Source organism: Cherax quadricarinatus, chromosome 61 (assembly GCF_038502225.1).
Source record: "Cherax quadricarinatus isolate ZL_2023a chromosome 61, ASM3850222v1, whole genome shotgun sequence".
NCBI lineage: Eukaryota > Metazoa > Arthropoda > Malacostraca > Decapoda > Parastacidae > Cherax > Cherax quadricarinatus.
In genome coordinates this window covers 13154544-13172956 of record NC_091352.1, presented here as the reverse complement: position 1 = coordinate 13172956, position 18413 = coordinate 13154544, and the positions used below count along the sequence as shown (strand labels likewise).

Genomic DNA, 18413 nt, shown 5'->3' with positions numbered 1-18413 from the left:
GTGAGGTCGTTTGTTTACTCATGAATATCGGCAAAAATTTAACATTTCTGCTACTTTGAGCTCAGTTTCAAGCCATTTCCAGTGCTAAAACCAGTCAAAGTCATCTCTATTTCTGTAATATGTCTTCCATTCTATCAAACGAGACCAAGAAATCGCAAATACAACTATAAAAAACATACGAAAAAACACTGCAAAGTTGCTGTTTTAATCGAAAAATCATGATTTCATTTTTTTTCTCTCATTATACACAGTGTGCTGCAGGATCTGTTTTATGTGGTGCACACATACCACATAGATGTATTCTCTCATATCTAGGCCCAAATGTACCACTCACAGTTTATCAGAGTGAGCTGAGCTCATGGCGTAGATCTACGGTTTGGACCCTGAACGTAAAGCCGTAGATCTACGGGACGGACCCTGAAAGGGTTAAAAACCACTTGTCTCCATTCACTCCTATCAAATACGCTCACGCATGCTTGCTGGAAGTCCAAGCACCTCGCACACAAAACCTTCTTTACCCCCTCCCTCGAACCCTTCCTAGGCCAACCCCTACCCCACCTTCCCTGCACTACAGATTTATACACTCTCAAAGTCATTCTGTTTGGTTCCATACTCTCTACATGTCCGAACCACCTCAACAACCCCACCTCAGCCCTCTGGATAATAGTTTTGGTAATCCCACACCTTCTCCTAATTTCCAAACTACGAATTCTCTACATTATATTCACACTACACGTTGCCCTCAGACATGACATCTCCACTGCCTCCAACCTTCTCCTCATTGCAACATTCATCACCCATGCTTCACACCCATACAAGAGTGTTGGTACAACTATACTCATACATTCCCCTCTTTGCTTCCACGGACAAAGTACTTTGTCTCCACAGACTCCTAAGTGCACCACTCACCCTTTTCCTCTCATCAGTTCTAGACCCATCTGCTGACATGTCCACTCCTAAATATCTGAATACATTCACCTCCTCCATATTCTCTCCCTCCAATCTGATATCCAATCTCTTGTCACTTAATCTTTTTATCCTCATAACCTTAGTCTTTCCTATATTCACTTTTAATTTTCTTCTTTTACATACCCTACCAAATTCATCCACCAACCTCTGCAACTTCTCTTCAGAATCTCCCAAAAGCACAGAGTCATCAGCAAAGAGCAACTGTGAAAACTCCCACTTTGTGTTTGATTCTTTATCTTTTAACTCCACACCTTTTGCCAAGACCCTAGCATTCACTTCTCTTACAACCTCATCTATAAATATATTGAACCACCACAAAATAACTGCACAAAATGCAAGCAAAACACGAGAGAAATGCTTCCACGGTGAAGTACACAGTACGCTGAGTTGGCGGCGTTCTGAAGCTCCTCATTATTATTATTATTATAATAATTATTATTATTATGGGGGACCCTCAGTTATCGGCCATAATCCGTTCCAGGTGAACCGAAAACCGAAATATTTCCCATAAGAATTGATGTAAATCCAATTAATCTGCTTCTGACATCCAAAAATAGTATTAGCAAAAAATACATTTTTTAAAGATTAATTATAGTTTTACATACAGAAAACAATGAGTACATTCATTACTTCAAAATATTTGTAGTCTTAATGTAGGGCGAGAGGCAAGTAGTATTTATTTGTAGGAAGTCAGTGCAGGCAGCGGTAGATGTAGGTACAGTACACATATGTAGCCCCTCCCCACCGGGCTACATTACACAGCCATATTATTACACTACACAGCCATATTATTACCATGTTCACTGAGTTTAATCGTTTCTAACAACTACCTTTAGATGCCATCATAAACAAAGGGAGAAGTAATGAATAATTCATGCAGATAATTGTAAACGCACATGATGGGCGGTTACTGGGCAAGACGCCAGATTCACAGTTTTCTCTAATGCCTAATCAGAGAAAACGTAATGTTTACTCTCCACCCGACTCTTCACTCGATAGCACATAAACAGTGCATGTTTATATGCTATATGCTATGTAACCTGTTTCTTACATAATTTTGAAGAAAATAACATATATGGATTAATGAAAATGTCTATATTAACCTAAAATAAAACATTTGTGCCCAAGAGTGATTATTATTAAACATACATCGCTTATAAACACTGGTACACTCCCTTATTTCCTCCTACGCTCCCTGCCTTCCTGCTACACTCCCTGCATGCCTACTACATTCCCTGCATGCCTACTACATTCCCTGCATGCCTACTACACTCCCTGCTTTCCTGGTACACTTCCTACCTTCCTGCTACACTCCCTACCTTCCTGCTACACTCCCTGCATGCCTACTACACTCCCTGCCTTCCTGCTACACTCCCTGCATGCCTACTACACTCCCTGCATGCCTACTACACTCCCTGCATGCCTGCTACACTTCCTACCTTCCTGCTACACTTCCTACCTTCCTGCTACACTTCCTACCTTCCTGCTACACTCCCTACCTTCCTGCTACACTCCCTGCATGCCTGCTACACTCCCTGCATGCCTACTACACTCCCTGCTTTCCTGCTACACTCCCTTTCTGCATGCTACAATCCCTGCCTTCCTTCTACACTCCTTGCCTCTATGCCTGCCTGCTACACTCGCCTCTATGCCTGCCTGCTACACTCCCTGCCTTCCTGCTACACTTTCTGCCTTCCTGCTACACTCTCTGCTCTCCTGCTACACTCCCTGCATGCCTGCTACACTCCCTGCCTTCCTCCTATGCTCCCTGCCTTCCTGCTACACTCCCTGCATTCCTACACTCCCTGCTTTCCTGCTACACTTCCTACCTTCCTGCTACACTCCCTACCTTCCTGCTACACTCCCTGCATGCCTACTACACTCCCTGCTTTCCTGCTACACTCCCTACCTTCCTGCTATACTCCCTGCATGCCTACTACACTCCCTGCTACAATCCCTGCCTTCCTGCTACACTCCTTGCCTCTATGCATGCCTGCTACACTCGCCTCTATGCCTGCCTGCTACATTCCCTGCCTTCCTGCTACACTTTCTGCCTTCTTCTTGTTGATTCGCCGGTACTTCTGGCCCGGGTCTTCTCCAGATGGTGACCCGGCGGTGGCCCCCAGGCTGGGGGTGTCGTTCGTCTTCTTCATTCTTCTTTCTTCTTTCTTGGGCCCTCCAGTTGGAGGGTAACTTCTTCTATCTTGCGTTGACTCCCCGAGAGGGAGGTGTCTTCATGCTTGGCATCTTCAGTAGCACAGTCAGAGGCAGAAAACAGAGTTCATTGGAGCCACACCCCAGCTTTAGCAAGCAGCAAAGTGCTGGGGAAACTTGTCTTCATGGTGAGTGGTCACTGATTATCTCTAGAGGGTACCGTCTTCACGAGACCGATTCTGGAGCACTTTCTGCCTTTCTGCTACACTCTCTGCCCTCCTGCTACACTCCCTGCATGCCTGCTACACTCCCTGCATGCCTGCTACACTCCCTGCATGCCTGCTACACTCCCTGCATGCCTGCTACACTCCCTGCATGCCTGCTACACTCCCTGCATGCCTGCTATACTCCCTGCATGCCTGCTACACTCCCTGCATGCCTGCTACACTCCCTGCATGCCTGCTACACTCCTTGCCTCTATGTCTGCCTGCCTTGAATTCTATTGTGTTTCTCACTTTCTTTACCAAAAGAACTTTACTAGGAACTTTCTTTGGGGCCATGGTTACTTATTTTGCAGTGCAGTTAATAACCACCAAAAACAATGGATTATAGTGAAATGTTTGGATGAATGAACAGAAGCTTCCTCACTCGCCCAGAGAAAGCCACACTAACTCAGGAACGCACTAGTGACTGGCAGTAGATGCATCCAACATGGCCGATAACAGGAAGCCGAAAAAACACCCAATAATCGAGTTGGCCAATAAGAGGAACAGCCGATATATGAGGGTCCACTGTATTATTATTAATTTAGGGAACTGAAGCTCACTCATTTTTATTACAGTGGACCCCCAGGTTTTCGCAATTAATCCGTTCCACAGAGTGAGACTAAACCCGAATCTGAAGATTTCCGAATTAACTTTTTTTTTTTTCCAACACGTCGGCCGCCTCCCACCAAGGCATGGTGACCCAAAAAAGAAAGAAAATCCCCAAAAAGAAAATACTTTCATCATCATTCAACACTTTAACCTCATTCACACATAATCATGGTTATTGCAGAGGTGCTCAGAATACAACAGTTTAGAAGCACATACGTATAAAGATACACAACATATCCCTCCAAACTGCCAATATCCCAAACCCCTCCTTTAAAGTGCAGGCATTGTATTTCCCATTCCCAGGACTCAAGTCCTGCTATATAAAAATAACCGGTTTCCCTGAATTCCTTCACTAAATATTACCCTGCTCACTCTCCAACAGCTCATCAGGTCCCAAATACCATTCGTCTCCATTCACTCCTATCTAACATGCTCATGCACGCTTTCTGGAAGTCAAAGCCCCTCGCCCACAAAACCTCCTTTACCTCCTCCCTCCAACCTTTTCGAGGATGACCCCTACCCCACCTTCCTTCCCCTACAGATTTATACGCTCCACATGTCATTCTACTTTGATCCATTTTCTCTAAATGAGCAAGCCCACCTTTCAGCCAACAGTTGCTTATATCTCACCCTATCTTCCTCCTCCCTTAGTTTATACACTTTCACCTCTCTCTTACATGTTGCCATTTTCCTTTTGTCCCATCTACCTTTTACTCTAACTGTAGCTACAACTAAATAATGATCTGATATATCCATTGGGTCTATGAAAGATGAGATGAATCAGAGAACTGGTGAGGGGAAAAGGGTGAGCGGTGCACTTAGGAGTCTGTGGAGACAAAGAGCTTTGTCTTTGGAGGCAAAGAGGGGAATGTATGAGAGTATAGTTTTACCAACGCTCTTATATGGGTGTGAAGCATGGGTGATGAATGTTGCAGCGAGGAGAAGGCTAGAGACAGTGGAGGTGTAATGTCTGAGGGCAATGTGTGGTGTGAATATAATGCAGAGAATTCGTAGTTTGGAAGTTAGGAGGAGGTGCGGGATTGCCAAAACTGTTGTCGAGAGGGCTGAGGAAGGGTTGTTGAGGTGGTTCAGATATGTAAAGAGAATGGAGCGAAACAGAATGACTTCAAGAGTGTATCAGTCTGTAGTGGAAGGAAGGCAGGGTAGGGGTCAGCCTAGGAAAGGTTGGAGGGAAGGGGTAAAGGAGGTTTTGTGTGCGAGGGGCTTGGACTTCCAGCGGGCATGCGTGAGCGTGTTTGATAGGAATGAATGGAGACAAATGGTTTTTAATACTTGATGTGCTGTTGAAGTATGAGCAAAGTAACGTTTATGAAGAGATTCAGGGAAACCCACAGGCCAGACTCGAGTCCTGGAGATGGGAAGTACAGTGCCTGCACTCTGAAGGAGGGGTGCTAATGTTGCAGTTTAAAAACTGTAGTGTAAAGTGCCCTTCTGGCAAGACAGTGATGGAGTGAATGATGGTGAAAGTTTTTCTTTCTCGGGCCACCCTGCCTTGGTGGGAATCGGCCAGTGTGCTAAAAAAAAAAAAGAATATCCATTGGCCCTCCATAAACATGTACATCCTAAGCCTATCCATCAACCTTTTATCCACCTATACATAATCAAACAAACTAATTTCATTACGTGCTGTATCATACCTTGTATACTTATTTATCCTCTTTTTCATAAAACATGTATTACTTATTACCAAACCTCTTTCTACACACAGCTCAATTAAAGGCTCCCCATTTTCATTTACCCCTGGCACCCCAAATTTACCTACTACTCCCTCCACAACATTTTTACCCACTTTAGCATTGAGATCCCCAACCACAAGTACCCTCTCACTTGGTTCAAAACTCCACGTGCACTCACTCAACATTTCCCAAAATCTTTCTCTCTCCTCTACACTTCTCTCTTCTCTATGTGCATAAACATTTACTATAACCCACTTTTCACATCCAACCCTTATTTTACACCACACAATCCTTGAATTTATACATTTATATTCCCTCTTTTCCTGCCACAACTTAGCCTTCAACATTATTGTTACTCCTTCTTTAGCTCTAACTCTATTAGAAACCCCTGACCTAATCCCATTTATTTCTCCCCACTGAAACTCTCCTACCCCCTTCAGGTTTGTTTCACTTCAAGCCAGGACATCCAGCTTCTTCTTATTCATAATATCCACAATCATCTCTTTCTTATCATTCACACAACACCCATGCACATTTAAACATCCCACTTTGACAGTTTTCTTCGTTTTCTTTTTAGTAAGCTAAACAGGAAAAGGGGTTACTAGCCCATTGTTCCCGGCATTTTAGTTGACTTTTACAACATGCATGGCCTACGGAGGAAAGATTCTCATTTCACTTCCCCATGGATATGAAATAAAAAGAACTAAGAAGAAGACCTATTAAGATAAAATCAAAGAAAACTCAGATGAGTATGTATACATAAACGTGTACATGTATGTGTAGTGTGACTTAACCCTTTGACTGTTTCGGTCGTATACAAACATCTTACGAGCCACCGTATTTGACGTATATATACTCAAAAATTCTAGTGGCTTCAAATCAAGCAGGAGAAAGCTGGTAGGCCCACATGTGAGAGAATGGGTCTGTCTGGTCAGTGTGCACCATATAAAAAAAAATCCTGCAGCACGCAGTGCATAATTAGAAAAAACTCCTACCGTCTTTTGGATTAAAACGCAGACTTTGTGGTGTATTTTCGTATAGTATTTATGGTTGTATTCTCGTTTTCTTTGCCTCATTTGATAGAATGGAAAACATATTATAGAAATAGAGGTGATTTTGATTGGTTTTACTACAAAAAGCACCTTGAAATGGAGCTCAATGTAGGGAAAATGTTTGATTTTTGTCAATGTTCAAAAGTAAACAAATGATGTTATTGTCCAATAAATGTCCAACTAGCCATTCTAATATGCAGTCATGAATGGGTTGACATTATTTATACAATTATTAGAATATTGCAGTAGTCTGCATAACAGTAAATCTTCTATTTTTTGTTTGAATAAAAATTCAAAACAGAAAGCAAGAGTAATATCAGAGATGCCTGGAGACGTGACTGATGAACAAAGAAAATGTTATTTTTGAGCCAGGAATGTCTGCATTGGTTATTCTGGACTATTTTGAAATTGGCATATTTTATTTTGCGTGAAAATGGCCAAATTGCAAATTTCTGACTACGTTATTGGGTAGTTGAAATCAGTAAATGGGCAGTTTCTTGTACTCAATCGATAGAACAAATGGAGTTCTAAAGAAATAGCTATGAATTTGGTCGACTGGAACAATGGAATTAGCCGAAAATAGGGCTCAAAGTGGGCGAAATTGCCAATTTGTAAATATCATCGAGGTTGCTAACTTTGCGAGAGCGTAATTCCTTAAGTTTTCCATCAAATTTCGTTCTTTTGGTGTCATTACTATCAGGAAAAGATTCTCTATCATTTCATAAGAAAAAATTAGTTTTTTTTTTTTTTAAATTTTCGACACCAGGAGACACCTCAGGATTTGGGGTTTCGACAGTCAAGGGGTTAAGTGTAAGTAGAAGTTGCAAGATGTACCTGAAATCTTGCATGTTTATGAGACAGAAAAAAAAACACCAGCAATCCTATCATCATGTAAAACAATTACAGGCCTTCCTTTTACACTCACTTGGCAGGACAGTAGTACCTCCCTGGGTGGTTATTATTATTATTATTATTATTTTTTTATTATTTTTTATTATCACACCGGCCGATTCCCACCAAGGCAGGGTGGCCCGAAAAAGAAAAACTTTCACCATCATTCACTCCATCACTGTCTTGCCAGAAGGGTGCTTTACACTACAGTTTTTAAACTGCAACATTAACACCCATCCTTCAGAGTGCAGGCACTGTACTTCCCATCTCCAGGACTCAAGTCCGGCCTGCCGGTTTCCCTGAATCCCTTCATAAATGTTACTTTGCTCACACTCCAACAGCACGTCAAGTATTAAAAACCATTTGTCTCCATTCACTCCTATCAAACACGCTCACGCATGCCTGCTGGAAGTCCAAGCCCCTCGCACACAAAACCTCCTTTACCCCCTCCCTCCAACCCTTCCTAGGCCGACCCCTACCCCGCCTTCCTTCCACTACAGACTGATACACTCTTGAAGTCATTCTGTTTCGCTCCATTCTCTCTACATGTCCGAACCACCTCAACAACCCTTCCTCAGCCCTCTGGACAACAGTTTTGGTAATCCCGCACCTCCTCCTAACTTCCAAACTACGAATTCTCTGCATTATATTCACACCACACATTGCCCTCAGACATGACATCTCCACTGCCTCCAGCCTTCTCCTCGCTGCAACATTCATCACCCACGCTTCACACCCATATAAGAGCGTTGGTAAAACTATACTCTCATACATTCCCCTCTTTGCCTCCAAGGACAAAGTTCTTTGTCTCCACAGACTCCTAAGTGCACCACTCACTCTTTTTCCCTCATCAATTCTATGATTCACCTCATCTTTCATAGACCCATCCGCTGACACGTCCACTCCCAAATATCTGAATACGTTCACCTCCTCCATACTCTCTCCCTCCAATCTGATATTCAATCTTTCATCACCTAATCTTTTTGTTATCCTCATAACCTTACTCTTTCCTGTATTCACCTTTAATTTTCTTCTTTTGCACACCCTACCAAATTCATCCACCAATCTCTGCAACTTCTCTTCAGAATCTCCCAAGAGCACAGTGTCATCAGCAAAGAGCAGCTGTGACAACTCCCACTTTGTGTGTGATTCTTTATCTTTTAACTCCACGCCTCTTGCCAAGACCCTCGCATTTACTTCTCTTACAACCCCATCTATAAATATATTAAACAACCACGGTGACATCACACATCCTTGTCTAAGGCCTACTTTTACTGGGAAAAAATTTCCCTCTTTCCTACATACTCTAACTTGAGCCTCACTATCCTCGTAAAAACTCTTCACTGCTTTCAGTAACCTACCTCCTACACCATACACTTGCAACATCTGCCACATTGCCCCCCTATCCACCCTGTCATACGCCTTTTCCAAATCCATAAATGCCACAAAGACCTCTTTAGCCTTATCTAAATACTGTTCACTTATATGTTTCACTGTAAACACCTGGTCCACACACCCCCTACCTTTCCTAAAGCCTCCTTGTTCATCTGCTATCCTATTCTCCGTCTTACTCTTAATTCTTTCAATTATAACTCTACCATACACTTTACCAGGTACACTCAACAGACTTATCCCCCTATAATTTTTGCACTCTCTTTTATCCCCTTTGCCTTTATACAAAGGAACTATGCATGCTCTCTGCCAATCCCTAGGTACCTTACCCTCTTCCATACATTTATTAAATAATTGCACCAACCACTCCAAAACTATATCCCCACCTGCTTTTAACATTTCTATCTTTATCCCATCAATCCCGGCTGCCTTACCCCCTTTCATTTTACCTACTGCCTCACGAACTTCCCCCACACTCACAACTGGCTCTTCCTCACTCCTACAAGATGTTATTCCTCCTTGCCCTATACACGAAATCACAGCTTCCCTATCTTCATCAACATTTAACAATTCCTCAAAATATTCCTTCCATCTTCCCAATACCTCTAACTCTCCATTTAATAACTCTCCTCTCCTATTTTTAACTGACAAATCCATTTGTTCTCTAGGCTTTCTTAACTTGTTAATCTCACTCCAAAACTTTTTCTTATTTTCAACAAAATTTGTTGATAACATCTCACCCACTCTCTCATTTGCTCTCTTTTTACATTGCTTCACCACTCTCTTAACTTCTCTCTTTTTCTCCATATACTCTTCCCTCCTTGCATCACTTCTACTTTGTAAAAAAAAACTTCTCATATGCTAACTTTTTCTCCCTTACTACTCTCTTTACATCATCATTCCACCAATCGCTCCTCTTCCCTCCTGCACCCACTTTCCTGTAACCACAAACTTCTGCTGAACACTCTAACACTACATTTTTAAACCTACCCCATACCTCTTCGACCCCATTGCCTATGCTCTCATTAGCCCATCTATCCTCCAATAGCTGTTTATATCTTACCCTAACTGCCTCCTCTTTTAGTTTATAAACCTTTACCTCTCTCTTCCCTGATGCTTCTATTCTCCTTGTATCCCATCTACCTTTTACTCTCAGTGTAGCTACAACTAGAAAGTGATCTGATATATCTGTGGCCCCTCTATAAACATGTACATCCTGAAGTCTACTCAACAGTCTTTTATCTACCAATACATAATCCAACAAACTACTGTCATTTCGCCCTACATCATATCGTGTATACTTATTTATCCTCTTTTTCTTAAAATATGTATTACCTATAACTAAACCCCTTTCTATACAAAGTTCAATCAAAGAGCTCCCATTATCATTTACACCTGGCACCCCAAACTTACCTACCACACCCTCTCTAAAAGTTTCTCCTACTTTAGCATTCAAGTCCCCTACCACAATTACTCTCTCACTTGGTTCAAAGGCTCCTATACATTCACTTAACATCTCCCAAAATCTCTCTCTCTCCTCTGCATTCCTCTCTTCTCCAGGTGCATACACGCTTATTATGACCCACTTCTCGCATCCAACCTTTACTTTAATCCACATAATTCTTGAATTTACACATTCATATTCTCTTTTCTCCTTCCATAACTGATCATTTAACATTACTGCTACCCCTTTCTTTGCTCTAACTCTCTCAGATACTCCAGATTTAATCCCATTTATTTCCCCCCACTGAAACTCTCCTACCCCCTTCAGCTTTGTTTCGCTTAGGGCCAGGACATCCAACTTCTTTTCATTCATAACATCAGCAATCATCTGTTTCTTGTCATCCGCACTACATCCACGCACATTTAAGCAACCCAGTTTTATAAAGTTTTTCTTCTTCTCTTTTTTAGTAATTGTATACAGGAGAAGGGGTTACTAGCCCATTGCTCCCGGCATTTTAGTCGCCTCATACGACACGCATGGCTTACGGAGGAAAGATTCTTTTCCACTTCCCCATGGACAATAGAAGAAATAAAAAGAACAAGAGCTATTTAGAAAAAGGAGAAAAACCTAGATGTATGTATATATATATATGCATGTGCGTGTCTATGAAGTGTGACCAAAGTGTAAGTAGGAGTAGCAAGATATCCCTGTTATCTTAGCGTGTTTATGAGACAGAAAAAGAAACCAGCAATCCTACCATCATGCAAAACAGTTACAGGTTTTTGTTTCACAGTCATCTGGCAGGACGGTAGTACTTCCCTGGGTGGTTGCTGTCTACCAACCTACTACCTAATTATTATTATTATTATTACCTAGGTAGTAGGTTGGTGGACAGCAACCACCCAGGGAGGTACTACCGTCCTGCCAAGTGAGTGTAAAACGAAAGCCTGTATTTGTTATACATGATGGTAGGAGTGGTGGTGTCTTTTTTGTCTCATAAACATGCAAGATTTCAGGTATATACATCTTGCTACTTCTTCTTACACTTAGGTCACACTACACATACATGTACAAGCTTATATATACACATCCCTCTGTGTTTTCTTCTATTTTCTTTTTAGTTCTTGTTCTTGTTTATTTCCTCTTATCTCCATGGGGAAGTGGAACAGAATTCTTCCTCCGTAAGCCATGCGTGTTGTAAGAGGCGACTAAAATGCCGGGAGCAAGGGGCTAGTAACCCCTTCTCCTGTATACATTACTAAGTGTAAAAGGAGAAACTTTTGTTTTTCCTTTTGGGTCAACCCACCTCGGTGGGATACGGCCGATGTGTTGAAAGAAAGAAGATCCATAAGGTTAATAAGACATGAACTTTAGAGTACATGCTGATTTTCCAAGAAAACTTTAGTGCTTCTTAGATGTTCAACATCGGAAATATGGGAAAAATGCGTTGGGGTAATAAGGGGCTGTGGTGGGGGAAGGAAGAGGGAGCTGTAAATGTTGTTTGTCTACATGTTGTGATGGTGTGAGCTGTGACTTGAGAAGTTTCTTTTGTCAAGTTTTGTGCAGTTGTAGGCTGGAATTTGTTTGCAAGATATCACGTTTCTCCTTGGTCTGGCCCCTTTCTTTAGTTCACACTCTTATCTTTTCTTGCATGTCCCACAATTAAAAAAAAAATTACATGTTTCAGTATTTTATTTCTCTTATAATGAGATGTCTAGTCTTTGATCAGTAAGCACTATCCCTAGCAGTCCTTCATGTGATGCCTCGTAACAACTTATGTCTAATAAATCTCCAATCCTTGCACATTCTTTCCATCATGGGTAGCCTTTTCCATACATCCCAACTATTATGTTCATTCTTCTCCCAGTCTGCTCCATGTCTTTTTTTCTGTATTCCCATACCAATAATAGTGTCTCTGATAGCACTTTTCTTGGCTATGATTTGAGCAGTCTTTGCTCCCAAGCCTAGCATGCCATTTTTAATTACTTCATACCATTACCCGCTTTTATTGTATCACGAGAAGCTGCTTATCCTCGACATTTTTTCTTAAGTTGTTTCCTTCACTTCCATGTGTATTTTTTCTCTAGCAGGTGATCAATTATTTCTCTTTTCTTCCTTCAAATTATCAAAAAATCATTGCAAACATTCCTTAGACCAAGTACAGTGGACCCCCGCATAACGATGGCATCGCATAGCGATTTTTCCGCATAACGATTACTTTTATCGCAAAATTTTTGCCGCGCATACCGATTAAAAACCCGCATACCGATTTTCGTCCGAGACGCGTCCAATGTGCCCTCAGCCAGCCTCACATGTGCCGCTCCGTCCCATTGTTTACCAGCCAGCCTCCGCGGTAACATCCAAGCATACACTCGGAATATTTCGTATTATTACAGTATTTTCGGTGCTGTTTCTGGAAAATAAGTGACCATGGGCCCCAAGAAAGCTTCTAGTGCCAACCCTACACCTCAAAGGGTAAGAATTACTATAGAGATGAAGAAAGAGATAATTGATAAGTATGAAAGTGGAGTGCGTATAGCCGACCTAGTCAAGCTGTACAAGAAACCCCAATCAACCATCGCTACTATTGTGGGCACCAGAAAGACAATCAAGGAAGCTGTTCTTGCCAAAGGTTCAACTGTGTTTTCGAAACAAAGATCGCAATTGATGGAAGATGTTGAGAGACTCTTATTGGTGTGGATAAATGAAAAACAGATAGCAGGAGATAGCGTCTCTCAAGCGATCATATGTGAAAAGGCTAGGAAGTTGCATGAGGATTTAATTAAAAAAATGCCTGCAACTAGTGATGATGTGAGTGAATTTAAGGCCAGCAAAGGTTGGTTTGAGAGATTTAAGAAGCGTAGTGGCATCCATAGTGTGATAAGGCATGGTGAGGCTGCCAGTTCGGACCACAAAGCAGCTGAAAAATATGTGCAGGAATTCAAGGAGTACATAGAAACTGAAGGACTGAAACCTGAACAAGTGTTTAATTGTGATGAAACAGGCCTGTTCTGGAAGAAAATGCCAAGCAGGACCTACATTACTCAGGAGGAAAAGGCACTCCCAGGACATAAGCCTATGAAAGACAGGCTTACTTTGTTGATGTGTGCCAATGCTACTGGTGATTGCAAAGTGAAGCCTTTATTAGTGTATCACTCTGAAACTCCCAGAGCGTTCAGGCAAAAGAATGTCCTCAAGGATAATTTGTGTGTGCTGTGGAGGGCAAACAGTAAGGCATGGGTCACTAGGGAATTTTTCTATAACTGGTTACACCATGCATTTGCCCCCAATGTGAAAAATTACCTAACTGAAAAGAAATTAGAACTTAAGTGCCTCCTGGTGTTAGACAATGCCCCTGGTCATCCTACAGACGTGGCAGAGCGACTTTATGGGGACATGAGCTTCATTAAGGTGAAGTTTTTGCCTCCTAATACCACTCCTCTCCTGCAGCCCATGGACCAGCAGGTTATTTCCAACTTCAAGAAACTGTACACAAAAGCTCTGTTTGAAAGGTGCTTTGTAATGACCTCAGAAACTCAACTGACTCTAAGAGAGTTTTGGAGAGATCACTTTAATATCCTCAATTGTGTAAACCTTATAGGTAAGGCTTGGGAGGAAGTGACAAAGAGGACCTTGAACTCTGCTTGGAAGAAACTGTGGCCAGAATGTGTAGACAAAAGGGATTTTGAAGGGTTTGAGGCTAACCCTGAGAATCCTGTGCCAGTTGAGGAATCCATTGTGGCATTGGGAAAGTCCTTGGGGTTGGAGGTTAGTGGGGAGGATGTGGAAGAGTTGGTGGAGGAGGACAATGAAGAACTAACCACTGATGAGCTGATAGATCAACTTCAAGAGCAAGAGGCCAGACCTGAGGAAACTGGTTCAGAGGAGGGGAGAGAGAAATTGAAGAAGTTGCCTACTACAAAGATAAAGGAAATCTGTGCTAAGTGGCTTGAAGTGCAAACCTTCATAGATGAAAATCACCCTCACACAGCTATTGCAAGCCGTGCTGGTGATTATTACACTGACAATGTTGTGAAACACTTTAGGCAAGTCATAAAGGAACGAGAGGTACAGGCCACTATGGACAGATATCTTGTGCGAAAGAAGTCCAGTGACTCTGAAGCTGGCCCTAGTGGCATTAAAAGAAGAAGGGAAGTAACCCCAGAAAAGGACTTACTACCTCAAGTCCTAATGGAAGGGGATTCCCCTTCTAAACACTAACACACTCTCTCCCCTCCTCCCATCCCATCAATCATCACCAGATCTTCAATAAAAGTAAGTGTCATTTAATTGTGCATGCCTTTTTCAGTTTGTGTGTATTAAAATTAACATTTCATGTGGTAAAAAAAATTTTTTTTCATACTTTTGGGCGTCTTGCACGGATTAATTTTATTTCCATTATTTCTTATGGGGAAAATTCATTCGCATAACGATTATTTCGCATAACGATGAGCCCTCTTGCACGGATTAAAATCGTTAACCGGGGGTCCACTGTATCTGATTTCTTATTTGCTAGTACAGCCTTAATATATCTACTTTTCTTTACCTAGGAACATGAATTTGCATATCTATGTACATGTAAAATTAGATGGAATAAAACAGCAAGGAATGAAACTAAAACACGAAATGACCTAGTGAAAGGAAATGCAACACTTTAAATGTAAAGGATTTTCAACTGCAAAGATAATTTCATGTGAAGAATGATCATAAAACACATTAATAATATCATGTCTATATAATGTAACAAAAAGTGACTTACTTATTTTGTAAATGAAGGATACACTTGTATACAACACCAGTCCCGATGAGGCCAAAGTCATGCAAGGAGACCATATGCAAGACAAAGTTCCGATACAAACTTTTACGCAAGAGTTCAGTACCGTGACTCTCCAAGAACATTGAGCACGCTAATGGGATCTGGCTGTCACCTACAAAGCTGTAATGAAATTAATTTTAATACATAAAATGGCAAATAAAATGTTTTAAGCTCTCAGCCTCATGCACCAATATGTATTATTTATGACTTCGTAATTACCTATGCTGTGTGTTTAGCTATCTGTAGCTATAGAAGCAATAACTACGCTTGTGGTGCTGTATAGTCCTTGTGGCTTAGCGCTTCTTTTTGATTATAATAATAATAATAATACGCTTGTAGTGTTCTGTCATCGTGATTTTTTAGTCTAGTGGGTATAGCGATTAACTACCTCCTCGTAAACCATTCCACTGACATGCCACGCTGTTAGCTAAGAAAAACTTTCTGCTGTCCTTTCAACACCTCAACTTTTAGTTCATAACTATGACCTTGCTCTCCCTTTTGACTGTACTAGAAAATCTTTCCTATCAATTCTTCCATATTCTTTGACAAACTTGAATGACTATCTAAACTATTTTTTTCCTATCAGCCAATGAAGGCAGTCTAAATGTCTTCAGTCCTCCTTTGCAACTAAACTTTTGTACCCCCATCTTTGAACTACTGTATATTTTTTTTTCACGTTGAAATACCATACCACCATTGCATATTAAAATTTTGGTCAAATGTACAAATTTCTGAGTGTGTGAACACCTGTAAATTTTTATTTTCCTAATATCAAAGTGATTTCCTCCCTATCTGTTAGGGAAACTCCACAAGTTATTTTCTTAAAGAATGCTGAACTTGCACTTATTCCAACCAAGACAACAATAAGCATATTGCTCTAGCCAAAAACTCTGATATAAAATTGATTAAAAATTCAAGTGTGTGTGAGAGCAAATACATGAATAATTGATTTAAAAAAATCTCATCAAACAGTGCAAAACAGTAATTTCTATGAAGAAGACTTTTCCCTTGTACCAGCTTATGCCTTTAATTTTGGTTAACTGTTTACTGTAACAAATAACATTATGTACAATTTTTAAATTTCTTACATAACTTTTTTTTTTTCTAATATCAACAGTTTCCTAGCATTCTACCCCAATACAGTAGGGGCCCCACTTACAAGGTTCCAAGTTACAAGTTTTGCACTTACAACACTGGGGAATTTGGAACCAATTAATACTTATGAACAATGACTCACTCTTCTTACATTTAGACAAACTACAATTATTATTTTCTAAAGAATGAATTATAAATAACACTCTTCTTGTTTAGTTTTTAACCAAATGCAATGAAACTCCTTGTATGTACGTTTTATGCCTCGGTGGGAAATGACTAATATATTAAAAAAAAAAAAACTATTTGACTGGTAAAGATCAATCACGAATGGTAGATTCATTATTTACGTTGTGCTAGTATGTCAGTAGCTGTAGGTGGTTATGGGGGCTTAGGAAGGAGGCCCAGCTCAATACTGCTAGTTGCATCTTGGACACACACAATACGAGGCTTTGCACCACACAACAATGTCCCTCTAACACCCATACCACCTACTCTCATGCCCACACCAATCACCTTCCCACCACCAACTTCCACACCTGCACCACTCACCTTCCCACCACCAACTCTCCCACCCACACCACTCACCTCCCACCACCAACTCTCACACCTGCACCACCTGCCCTCAAACCCACCTAGCTTTGTTACCCTTTAGCTGTAAGTGAAAAGAAACAGCACTGGATATGAAATATTGGATAAAAATTTCCTAGAAAAAAATTAGAGAATATTTTGGCTTGGAAACGTGCTATTTCATTTTACATTGTTTATAGAAAAATGGGTTCTAAATACCAAATAATCAACTTACAATTAATATTCTGGAACACATTAACACCATAAGTTGGGAGCCATGTAGTACTGAAATTATTTATTTTATTCTATATCTAAACTTTCATCTAAACACATTAGTAGCAATTTATCCTTTCCATTTTATCAAGAATAAACACTTGGCAAAACTTACTTATATTTCATAACATGAAGATTCCACATTTTCATTAGCTCCTTTTCACCTTCATTCACATCAGAAAATTCATCAATCATCATCTGTGTTTTCTGGCGGACCCATTCAGAATCATGCTCCCCTTCGCTGTCTTCATCAAGTTCATGGGGTTGTATTGGCAGGCATGTCATTGTGTGGTGATACAATCTAAAAATAAACAAAAGAAAGATAAAACAAATTTTACATACACACACTGTTGATTCCTACATGATATGTTCAGATATATAATTATAACTACAATGATATCCTATGCCTCACTTATCAACAAGTGCTCAAGCATTTAACACACACTACCAGAAACTTAATTCAGGAATTAAGTTTCTCTTAAAACAGGATAATAAAAATGACTTCTAGTTTCCTGTGAAGTTTGCACACCTGTTCCACTCATTTACTGGTAGTTTGGAATAATTAAAGGATATGAATGAATAGAAACTTAGGTCTCCTCTCATGAATAAGCTTAGTTTCGAGCAGTAAAAATTTAGAAAAACGTTTGACTGGAATAAGACATTGCTATTGTACATAATCTGCCCTATTTTAAGAAAAAATGTACAGATAACAAGACATACATAGAGGTCATATTTAAGATTAATACATTTTCCTTAATAAGCTAAATAAATACCTAGATTCAAGCAAATTCTTCTCTGCATATGCTAACTTCTTGTTCTGGTTCCTAATAAATGACATTTAGTTATCTAGTAATTAATCCCAACCTTGAAACACTTTTGTCACATGCACCAAGACACTGCTTATTTTTAATACACATTTTCATAATCTTGTCACCTGCATACAGCATATGCCTTTTCTGTACCTTCACTCAGTTTAATGTTATACAGTTTTTTTTATAGTAACCAGCTGGAAAAGCTTTGCTGGAGAGTGGTGTGTTTCTTGCTATTAGGAACACACTACTATTGTAGTGTCAAGCACTAAACCCATGACCCACATGGGTTTAGTGCTTGACATTATAATAACAATAATAAAATAATAATTCTCCATGGGGAAGTGGAGAAGAATCCTTCGTCCTTAAGCCATGCATG

General features: G+C 40.5%; 1 protein-coding gene across 7 annotated transcripts in view; it reads right to left on the bottom strand.

The window, feature by feature from the left end:
• The window catches only part of Su(z)12 (Polycomb protein Su(z)12), a 235063-nt gene that overhangs the window by 13192 nt on the left and 203458 nt on the right, over positions 1 to 18413 (bottom strand). For all 7 annotated transcript variants that reach the window (XM_053791982.2, XM_070098232.1, XM_053791985.2 and 4 more), the window contains 2 exons: positions 17341 to 17526; positions 15234 to 15410 (listed from right to left, as the gene is read on the bottom strand). In XM_053791982.2, coding sequence (XP_053647957.1) covers positions 15234 to 15410; positions 17341 to 17526 — 363 coding nt within the window. The remainder of the gene's footprint in view (positions 1 to 15233; positions 15411 to 17340; positions 17527 to 18413) is intronic.